This window comes from Papaver somniferum, chromosome 8, assembly GCF_003573695.1.
Source record: "Papaver somniferum cultivar HN1 chromosome 8, ASM357369v1, whole genome shotgun sequence".
In the NCBI taxonomy this organism is placed as follows: domain Eukaryota; kingdom Viridiplantae; phylum Streptophyta; class Magnoliopsida; order Ranunculales; family Papaveraceae; genus Papaver; species Papaver somniferum.
Genome location: NC_039365.1, coordinates 90,151,743 through 90,163,345, shown reverse-complemented (window position 1 = coordinate 90,163,345; position 11,603 = coordinate 90,151,743). Strand labels below are relative to the sequence as shown.

General features: G+C 38.2%; 1 protein-coding gene across 1 annotated transcript; it reads left to right on the top strand.

The window, feature by feature from the left end:
* The first annotated feature begins 4,482 nt into the window (after window positions 1–4,482).
* LOC113301997 (RNA-binding protein 34-like) lies at window positions 4,483–7,401 on the top strand. Its single transcript, XM_026550823.1, has 6 exons — window positions 4,483–5,252; window positions 5,352–5,410; window positions 5,818–5,887; window positions 6,000–6,125; window positions 6,244–6,372; window positions 6,666–7,401. Exons 1-6 carry the CDS (start codon window positions 4,596–4,598, stop codon window positions 7,140–7,142), a joined length of 1,518 nt encoding a protein of 505 aa, XP_026406608.1. The 5' UTR covers window positions 4,483–4,595; the 3' UTR covers window positions 7,143–7,401.
* The last annotated feature ends 4,202 nt before the right edge of the window (window positions 7,402–11,603 follow it).

The following is an 11,603-nucleotide window of genomic DNA, read 5'->3' as shown; positions in this document are numbered from 1 at the left end:
AAGCACGCGTATCTTAAGTGGTCCGGAAGGGGCTACATGTTCTAGTTTCGGTGCCTGCACAATATAAGGTAATGGAACCTTATTAGTTATGCGTAAATAAATATAAGAAATATTCGTCTCTTTAGATGCTTGTAATGTAGTTAAAGCACCACATATATCCACCAGTTTTTTAGCTAAATCAACATCCAGGTTCGGTTGTCCATGAACGTCTAAATCAATGTTGTTACGTAACATAAATCCTAGTTCATCTTCATCGTTTAATTCAAACGTTTGTTCTGTTAACGAACCAATAACATAAATAGAGAAAGCCGAGTGAACATCACTAGGATAACGCATAGTTTCGAAGATATCGAACCATATGATCTCCTTATCAAATTCCATAGTGAGTGTGCCACTATCAACATCAATCTTCGTCTTTGCAGTCTTCATCAACGGTCTCCTGAAGTAATGAAGTAGATGAACTATTTTCTCCATCTTGCATATCCACGGTATATAAATTAGCCGGAAAGATTAACTCATTCACTTGAACTAACACATCTTCCAGGACTCCCTTAGGATATATGTTGGACGTCTTTGCCAATTGAGTAGTAATTCTTGTATCTTTTAAAGGTCCAAGATTCAAAGAATCATAAACATCGGCTGACATAACACTTACGGAAGCTCCCAAATTAAGAAAATCACGCTCGAATCGTCGGTTACCAATGGTAACGGGAACTGTGAAACCACTAGGATCATTACACTTAGCAGGCATCCTCTTCAGTAGCGTAGCTGTAGCACTTTTGTCCACCTGAGTAATTTCATTATCAATCAACTTATCCTTCCTTGTACACAAATCCTTCACAACCTTGGTGTATGTGGGTAAGGTTCAGATGGCCTTAATAAATGGAACTGTTGATTCGTATCTTGCTGAAAATATCCATGATATCTTTGTCTTGAGATTCTTTCTTGGATTTGGCAAAAGGATTAGGAAAAGGAGGTGGTATAGTAAAAGTGGGTACCGTATTCTTAGGTTGGCCGGTTGGGGTTGGCTTTTCCTTAGGTACGGTTTCCACATCTACTTCCTTTTCAGTATCTTCACTAGGTACATGTACTGGGTACGTGTACCCACTGGACTCCAGAACTACAGTCACGCCGGTACGTGTACCTGATACACGTACTGCACTCGGATCTAGATTTAAATCTTCAGTTTGTATTCTACTTCTTAACGTCACCGTATTAATGTGTTCTCTTGGGTTCACAAAAGGTTTTGATGAGAATGTTGTCGATGTTTGTGCCTTCATTTGGTTCAAATCTGTAGCCAACTATCCAATCTGAGTATGCAAATCTTTAATGGCAGCATCGTTTCTTTAAGACCCTCTGTGACTGAAGTAAACCCCTGCATAGTTTGCAAGATGATATTGGACTTATCGTCTACATACGAATCTTTATTTTGTGCTTGATGTTGTTGTGGTTGCTGAAACTGTTATTGAAATCCATTTTATCTCACATATGGATGAGGAACTGCTGCTTATTTGTTGGCATCACTGAAGTTAGGATGATCTTTCCAACCAAGGTTATAAGTACTAGAATATGGATCATACCTTGGCCTCTTATTAGGAAATATATCATTTACCTCGGCTTCATCTTCGTATGATGGAATGATCACTGCTGCCATCCTTTGGACTACCTTCTCTATGTTGTTCATTCGTTGCTCTGACTGTGAAGTTTCTTCTATATTGCTAACTCTTCTGACATTTGAGTTATTGCTGGTGTAAAATTGTTGAGCATTCGAAGCCATACTCTCAATCAGACTAGTTGCTTGAGAGATTGTATTTTCAGTAAGTGAACCACCAGTAGTTGCATCAATCAAATTTCGTTGCTCAGGAAGTAATCCTTCGTAGAAATATTCAATGATGAGTGTTAGAGATATGTTGCGGTGAGGGAAACTCGCCACCAATATTTTGTACATATCCCAATATTCATAAAGAGACTCTCCAGTAATTTGCAGAATACCACTAATCTCTTTACGAACAGATGCTGCCTTAGAAGCATGAAATACCTCTCTAAAAATAACCTTTTCATCTCAGTCCATGTTGTAATACTCCCTGGAGTAACGTAATACAACCATTCTTTCGGTGAATCTATTTAAGAGATCGGGAAAGCTTTCAGCATTGCCGTATCACTATCTTCAGTACCTTGCCTAAGACTTGCCATCTTGTGTTGAAATTTTTGAAGACGGTTCGGATCTTCACCTGGAAGTCATCAATGTTATCTCCTAAATTCCTTATATCACTGTATACGGAAGTTCTCGACTACCAGATTCTGTTCGTCTAAACCACCTAGTAGTAGATCACTCAAGGTGTAATTTGGTCGAATGTTTTATGTTTTTTGAATATATAGGTTGATCCTACTAGTTAGACTTTTTAGTGTTGTTTATACACACAATCGCTCTACAGAATCCCTCTGCAAGGTCTTGTGTTCTCTGCTGGTGTACAAGTTATTCGACGATTACTTATTTCCTAACTCAATACTAGCAATAGATTAAATCAATTCAGTCGGCCACCTAAACAATCCATCAATCAATCATAAGTATTCGTTATAGTATAAACAAACGATACTCATATGAGAACTTCAAAGTAAATTAATATAATAACTCAAATCTTGTTTACAACTTATAATTCATCCTCAATCAATAGGTGTTTAGCTACTCATGGATGTAGAAGCATCCATGATATACATATAAGAGAAGTTAAGAGATATCTTACGATTAAAGAACCGCTCTGAAACCCTAGCTTTTGCTCCATGTATTTTTCTCCTCTTCAATACTTAGAATTTCGTGATCCGATGATATATGGCCTAACACCCATTTATATAGGTTTATATTGCTTGGCCTTCAAGTATCTAAATCGGTTAAAAAACCCGACCCTAAGTTACGAAAGAAAGACCCTAAAAATAGTTCGTGAATTTTGGACTTCTTGGTTTGCGAACCATACCTTGAATAAAATCCAAGGACTTTCGTTTTCGAACCCAGTTTACAAACGAAATTTCCAGTTACGCTCGTTTGCGAACTGGCTTGTATTTGGTATTCGATAAACTCTTTTTGTTCATAACTTCTTCGCCCGAACTCGGAATGACCTCATTATTTTTGCATTCATTTTGTAATTGGATTCTTTTCAAGATGGTGATGATAAATCTTGAGTTTTAATGATTTAATCTCGGTATTTGGCCCGTCTCTTGATTTTGAGCATCTTTGCTCCGTTTCTTCGCACTTCTTCCACTTGCATTTGGCTTGGGCACTTGGATACTTGGAGTACTTCTTTTCTTTGATATTTTTAGAACCTTTTAGTTTCTTTTTTGATGATTCACCTGATAGGGGCAAATAATAGAAAACAAGAGTAATAATACGAAAATATGCAAAAATAATAGCTAAAACAAGTATGGAATGAATACTAAAATCATATGAATTATGCACTTATCATATTGCCTGCAGCATTCCTTAGAATTATACCAATACCAACATCATTTGTTTCATCTTTAATCAAAATTCAGTTTAATGTAAGGATTTTCAGGATTTTTCCAAGCTCTACTAGTTTGGATTCTAGTTAGAGAAATAGGTAAAAAAATCCCAATATTCACTCTAATCAAATCTGAATAGTCTAGTTGTATCTGATGGACTACTTGGTTTATCCTAGGTCTAAGTTATCAAAAACTTTCATACATCTACATTTTCATACATTCCACGTAACAGAACCAAACCATTTGAGCATATTAACTCTTGCTCCACTATGGTTTTTCAACTGAAACAAATCGCATATCTAATCAATATAATCAACATCAACCAAATTTGAACTAAAATTAAGATCAATAGCATTCCAAACGACCTTAATAAAACTACGGGTCTATGAACACTTAAAGGGCAAGCAATGTAGTACGCCTCGGACGAATCAGCCGAGTTACTCGCGAGTAACTCGGGTATCGGTCTTGAGCCGATATGCTCCTCAAAACCTTGGCCGAGTAGGGTATTGTTTATTTACTCGCCGAGTTAGTCGTGACTCGGACTGAGTCAGTCTTACTGAGTCACGAGTAACTCGGCAGACTATGATCAAAATATTTCCAAAATTACTTTATAAAGCCCTAAAAACTTAAACCAACAGTGGAGGCACAGGGAATAGCCAGCTCTATAAGTTTCTACTTCTTTTTTAGCTATTATTCCACCATTTTCTTCTCTTCTTCTTCCACATCACAAACAGTACACATATCTGGAAACTATATGCACATGTATGACTGACCGAGTTACTCGGTCTGTATCGGCCGAGATCGAGAAATTCTCGGGACTCGGTCTCTGGCCGAGCCGGGGCCGATCCCCGAGTCGTAGCTAGGATCAATATTTTGACTTTATTACAAAGAGCTTATGGGGAAACATGTCCAGTCCCAAACGCGGCTTTAGTAACGAGGCCATTGCTTAACAACTCCGCAAACGCTACGTATCACACAGGCCTTTGATGTCTTGTCTAGGGTTTTAATTTGAGCTGAAGAATCTGTCTTTCTTTCTCCTTTCTTCTCCGCCAGTTTTTGAAAATCCCCTTTGTCTCTCAAAATTTCTCTGGTTCTCTCTAATGGGAAATACACCGAAACATAAGGATGAAGAAGAAGCAGCTAATGGTGGTGGTAAAATAGACATTTTTAAAACCTTATTTGGAAGAGATTCAACAGAAGAGCCTGGATTAGGTCTAGTTTCAGAACCTAAAAGTGACAAGAAAAACAATGATAAGAAAAAGAAAAGAGAGAAAGAAGAAAAGCATGATTCTAATAATGAGAAGCTCGGTTCAAATTCTGATAGTAATGTTGATTCGATAAAGAAGAAGAAGAAGAAGAAAACAGTGGTTAATTTGGAGAAGAAAGAAGAAGAAAACCCTAATTTGAATGTTGCTGAAAATGATGAGAAGAAAAAGACGAAGAAGAAAAGAAAGAGAGATGAGATTGAGGATGTATACGAGGCTAAAGCATATGGAGTTGATGAGAAAATTGATGGGAAAAATGACGAGGATGGTAATATTAAGAGTAAGAAAAAAGTTGGAGAAAAGAGGAAAGTCAGGGATGATCCTTCTGAGACGATGGTCTCAAGAGAGGGTTTTGATGATGAAAGCAAGCTTTTGAGAACAGTTTTTGTTGGGAACTTACCACTCAAGACAAAGAAGAAAGCTTTGTTGAAAGAATTTAGTCAATTCGGTGAGGTTGATTCTGTCAGAATACGATCTGTTCCAATTCTGGATGTGAGTATCAAAAAATCTCTAAATCTTTGGTTAGTGGGGCAAATTTATTTTTTTATCAATTTTTAGAGAATAAATTGTGATGTTTTTTTGGTTACACAGGGTAAAATGCCGAGGAAGGGTGCAATTATGAAGGGAAGAATCAATGATGCTATAGATAGGTTTGAGTTTTTAATCTATGTATATATCCTTCATGTAACTTTTCTTCTAAATGATATCTTCTTGGTTGGATTTGGTAACTGCCTTTAATTCCAACCTGATTTTTTAATTATCTTCAACAATGCCCTGAGTTTGAATGTAGGGGTTCGTTTAGGTAACTAACACATAGAACGTGAACAATTTAATCATGCCATTAAAATTTTAGTCGAGGATTCAGCTGATGGGTTATAGATTTTCCTGTTTTAAAGCTCAAATGTAGAGATATGAATCACATGATCCAATTTGCTGCATATTAGCACTTCTTTGGTGGTTGTCCGCTGATTTCGGTTTCGTTTCATATGGTTCTGCTAAGAAGGATGTGTCGTTGACAGCAACTGTAGTTTTTAATTATGAACCACTTGTTTTGCAGTGTTAACGCCTATGTTGTCTACAAGGAGGAGAAATCTGCTCAGGCTTCTTTGTGTCACAATATGGCAATGGTAAGTTAATCTTGTCTCATGTCCGATACTGGTTTCCTTTAATAATTAGATGTGCCTCATTTGCAATTTTCTGGATGAAACAATGAATTTACATGTATGTGCTTGACATCAGGTGGGAGGAAATCACATCCGTGTTGACATTGCCTGTCCACCTCGTAAAAAATTGAAAGGAGAGAACACTATACTTTACGACAGTAACAGAACTGTTTTTGTTGGTAATCTCCCATTCGATGTAAAGGTGATTTCTTCTGTCACAAGTTTTAGTATTCAAGACCTTGAACTTTGTTTATCTAATGTTTGGACTTACTTATCACTAATTAATAAAAATTGAAAAGCATTTTTCTTTCTCACTGTAGGATGAAGAACTTTATCAGCTATTTTGTGGGATAAACCAATTTGAATCTAGCATTGAAGCTATCAGGGTTATCCGGGATCCTAGTACCAATGTCGGGAAGGGCATTGCTTACGTCTTGCTGAAAACAAAGGTGTGATCACTCATCTGCGCTTATTTTCCATTTTGTTGATTTTTATTCAATGCATTATCTAATCCTTTTTTCAAGTGTACATGGCTAAGAGGCTGTGTTTGGCTTTCCTTGTAAATGCCCTTCTTTTATTTATCCATTTGTAAGGAACTTGAAAACTTCCCTTTTCTTTGTTTTGTTGAAAATTGGCGATTCTCTCATGGGCTTGATGGATTCAGAAAGTGCCATAAAAATTTCTGCTGACTTTTCCTGTTGTATTTTTATGGTTCAATAAACTGTTGTTGATGCCCATGCAGGAGGCTGCTAGTTTGCTCGTTAGGAGAAGGCATTTAAAGCTCCGTGACCGCGATCTGAGGCTTTACCATGCTAAGCCAGAATCTGTACTTTCAAAGAAAAGAGAACTTGCAACAGTGAACAATACCCCTTCCAAAAGGATGGCAATTTCTCCCAGTAAGGATTATGAAGATAGGAAAGTAAAGTCTAATCTGTCATACCAGGGGTTACGTGCTACCAAATCCGGCGTTCAAAAGAAAGATGGTTCTCGCCCAAGGAGTGGTGATCGTGGGATGCAAAAGTCTAGTGATGGACCAGAAAGAAAAGTTCGCGATAGTAAAAGGCCTGCAGTTGCTGCTAGGAAGGCTAAAGTTCTCAAGAACCTAGCAGCGATGAAGGTTGCGGGGACTACACCGGAGCAAACAGGGATGAAACGCAAAATGGAAAGTCGTACTCCCCAAAAGTCTGGTAGGAACACAAAACCTAAGAAGTTTAGGTAGGGAGGTTCTCAGCTGGCAGCGCGCGCTTCATTCACATGCTGTGGACCTCTGTTTCTGCCTGTAACATTCACTTGCTATCTTTTATGTAATCTCTATCTACCAATAGGGCAGTAGTGTTGCTTCTTGCGCATAAGAGTCACATTTACATACATTTAAATAAACACTAGTATTTTATTTTGTTACTTTTAAGGCTTTACTGCTGAAACGTTATGCATGTTTGTAGGAATACGCATTGCCTGTAACATCACGTACTAAGCTCCACAATAGTGCATGTGTTGGATTCTGCTTTAATACGATATCATTCTTTCAACTGAACTCTGGTATATATACTTTACTCACCAGGATACCCACATTTTTACAGTTGGAAATAAGTTATGTTCCCACCATCTCTAACTTAAGGATATATAATTTGGTAATCAAATTTATCCTGGCGTTTTTAGGGGCCACTCAAAAGGATTTAGGGGCCAACAATAAAACAAAAAAGGTCACCCAAAGGGAAAATGTAGCCAGTCCTTATCTCGCGTAATTCGTAATGGCGAAATTACCCTTATATATTCGGAGGATATGATAACATTGTTACCCTCCGAATGCAATCGGAAGCCAAAATTGTTCCCATACTTCCGATTATACGAGGTGCAGTTTAACCTTCAATATTGGCCCTTGGAACCACCTGGAGCCATGGCGTGGTTTGTTTTGAACTTGTGATATTCGGAGGATAGGTTTTTTATAAAGTTCCGAATGTACGATGGCCCAAAAATCAGAATTTGGAAAAACTTATACTTTTCAAATTTTGTCTTTGAAATAATCGGACGTTAAATTAGTTACCAAAACTTCCGAATATACCACACAAATCATTGTCATTTGAACTTGTCTAACTTAGTTACCCAAACAAATTTCCGAATGTACAACAAAAATCATTGTCATTTATCTGCTCTTCTTTACTTTACGACCGTGACTACCTCCCAGTCCTGCACGACCACGGGTTTGAGCACCTTCAGTTGGAGCAGCTTCAGTTGGAGCAGCTTCAGCGCTCGATGAAGCTCGAGTTCTTTTACCCGTCTTTGATACTGCCACCTTGAGCTGATGCCTCTTCGTGACTTTCTCCCCAAACTGGGCAGCATAATCTTCGTTATCCATAGTATCAACTAGATATCTAGCCTCTTTGATCTTCTCAGCTGGCATGGGATCTCCGCTCTTCAAGCATGCAGTTAACATTTTGGAAACACGCTTGAACCTATTCACCTGTTTTTTATACGTAATGACATAACATCAAACGGTAATTACCTAAGATTTATAGGAATAATATAAAATGAACAAAAATATAAGAACACGCACCAGTCTATCATAACCAGCTGGTTTGTCTTTGATGATACAATTATAACTTGAACCCGCCGCAGTAGTGTTGGATTTGATTTCACGGATAACCAAAGGATGTGATACCTTGTTATACCAACTCATATAGTCTGGAGAAATTTCATCACCTCGGTTGGTTCGTCTACCAGTGTCGATAATGAAGTCATTCCTCTTATCCCAGTTATCAAGAACAGTAGGTGGGCCTGTGTGAACAATTGTAAGATTATCACCACTAGAAGAGCACAACTCCAACTCCAATTTGTAGTAATCCCCCATTTTCTCCAGAGGTTGTTGTTGTATATACCCGTGTTGTCGCATCACCCTAGAGGGGTTATACATCACATATCCTGTGGGGTGCCACAATGGTCCAAAATAAATGGACAAGTCCGACCGAAAATTTATATGCCCACTGGCTCGATCTTCCTTGTATGGATCAAAGCATACGTCCGAGGCCTTCAATTGGTCCAAAATCTCCCTCATGCGAATCAACTGCTGCTCTTTTGTCCTAGAACGGTTGTCTTCAAATATATACTTTGTTCCTCTAGGAGTACCTTTGCACCACCCCGGGTTCTCTCCGGCCAACTTCAGGATAGGGAAGTGGTCATAGATCCATGCCTATATACATAAGAAATCAAGTTTTAGTAAATAGATTGTGTATATTCGGTAGTAATTTCCAAACATAATTTCCGATTATATATAATCGGAAACAAAACTGAGTACCTATCCACCGAATACCCAACATTCGGAAATAGATATGGATCATTTCCTACCGAATATGCGTCATTTGGAGTTCAGTAACCTATAATTTTTCTGGCCTGTATATTCAGTAGTAATATCAAAAAAATATTTCCGATTATATATAATCGGAAATAAAACTAAGTACCTAGCCACCGAATAACAAACATTCGGAAAATAAGATGGATCAATTCCTACCGAATATGCGTCCTTTGGAGTTCAGTAACCTCTAGTTTTTCTGGCCTGTATATTCAGTAGTAATATCAAAAAAATATTTCCGATTATATATAATCGGAAATAAAACTAAGTACCTAGCCACCGAATAACAAACATTCGGAAAATAAGATGGATCAATTCCTACCGAATATGCGTCCTTTGGAGTTCAGTAACCTCTAGTTTTTCTGGCCTGTATATTCGGTAGTAATATCAAAAACATATTTCCGATTATATATAATCGGAAATAAAACTGAGTACCTAGCCACCGAATAACAAACATTCGAAAAATAAGATGGATCAATTCCTACCGAATATGCGTCCTTTGGAGTTATGAATATGCGTCCTTTGGAGTTATGAATATGCATCATATGTATTGTCTACCGAATAACTATAGAGTGAGTTATAGATTTAAAGAAAAAACCTGCAATAGAGCCACGTTCCCGGCAACTTGGCAGGTTCCTAGCCTCGACGCCTTTCTCAACTCTTCCATCAAGAATGCTAGGCATGTCGTGCCCCAAGAATAGTCACCGACTTCATGGAGAGGATCCAAAAGTTGTATAAGGTTGGCGTCGATCCGGTTGCCAGAAGTATTGGGGAATATGACACATCCCAATACACAAGGAGATATGCGTGGCAGCGTGGTTCACTTGCTCATCAGTTAACGTTCCATTCTTTTCCTTCTCCAAGGTGCCTCGAACATATTCATCAAAGCTGTAATGTTGATCTGTCTTGTTCTATAACTGCATGCCTCCTAAACTCTGTTGTTGTGTCTCTTCATCCATCCCAACCTAAGCACTTGTTAGTTAGAGAATAAAGTTGTGCCCAACTTAACTGCTTTGTGTAGTTAAACTTCACAGCTGTGCCTTGGTCGGGAAGGTTAAGAATCTGCACAACATCATCCGGGTGATCGTCATCTCCCCAAACGGCATATGGAAAGTATCGGTCTCAGGATACATTCTCTCCACGAACGCCGATATGGCCACACGATCATGTTCCAACAATGAATTCTCGGCGGCATTAGCTAACCCCGAGTTGGCAACAATTGTCTTGAACCTTTCACATTCACCGGATAAAGGCCACGCAAGCATTTTTGTTGGTGCGGCGGTAGGTTTGAGTAGACGGACCGCATCTTGATGATCCTATTAAAGTACATAAAAAAATCCTTAATACAAGTATTACGATATAACACATAGACAATACATTAATAAAAAATAGTAATTTTATTACCTCGGTTTCATATATTTCTCTGGCCCATGAGTCTTTGTATCCAAATAGCAATTTTCCTCCATCCGCTGGTAGTCCAAGGATTGTGCCTGCTGGAATACCCTTCTTCTTCAAGTGCTGAGGGACAAGATGTGATGCTTTCTTAGCAATATCCTTCCTTACAACATCTTTTCCTTTTTTGGCTTTTTGGGTACCACTTGGTTGTCCTTCTTCTTCTACTCTTGCCACTGGATCAACTGGTTCAACACTTGGTCCTGCACTTTGTTGAGCGGCTTGTTCAACACTTGGTCGCACCCCTTGTTCACTGCCTTGTTGTTCAACAGTTGGTTGCACTCCTTGTTGACTGCTTTGTTCTTGTTCGCTTTGTTGAGCACCTGAATTATCTTTGGCACTCCTTTCCCTCCTAGCACTAGCTGTCACTTTCTTCCTCCCTTCTCGACTTTGTCTAAACAACAAAGAAAGGAACAATATTTACAAACTATACAATCGGAAGACAAAGTATGGAAATATAACCCGAATGTACACATTCAGACGTAAGAAGACACATATTTTTCCCGAATACAAAACAATCGGAAGCTAACTAAACATATTTGCAACCGAATATACATCAATTGGAGTTCGGAAGCTGTAAATTTTTCATCCTACACAATCGGAAGAAAAAGTGCACCTCTATAACCCGAATGTACAAATTCGGAAGTAAGAAGACACATATTTTTTCCGAATGAAAAACAATCGGAATATAACTAAACACGTTTACAACCGAATATTCATCAACTGGAGTTCAGAAACTCTAAAATTTTATCCTACACAATCGGAGGTATAAAACATTATATTGTCTTCCGAATAAATACTGGCCCCAAAATGGGATTTTTCCTATATCATAAATTTTGAGATTTTTTAAATATATACATTCGGTAGTGAGTGTTCTTCCGA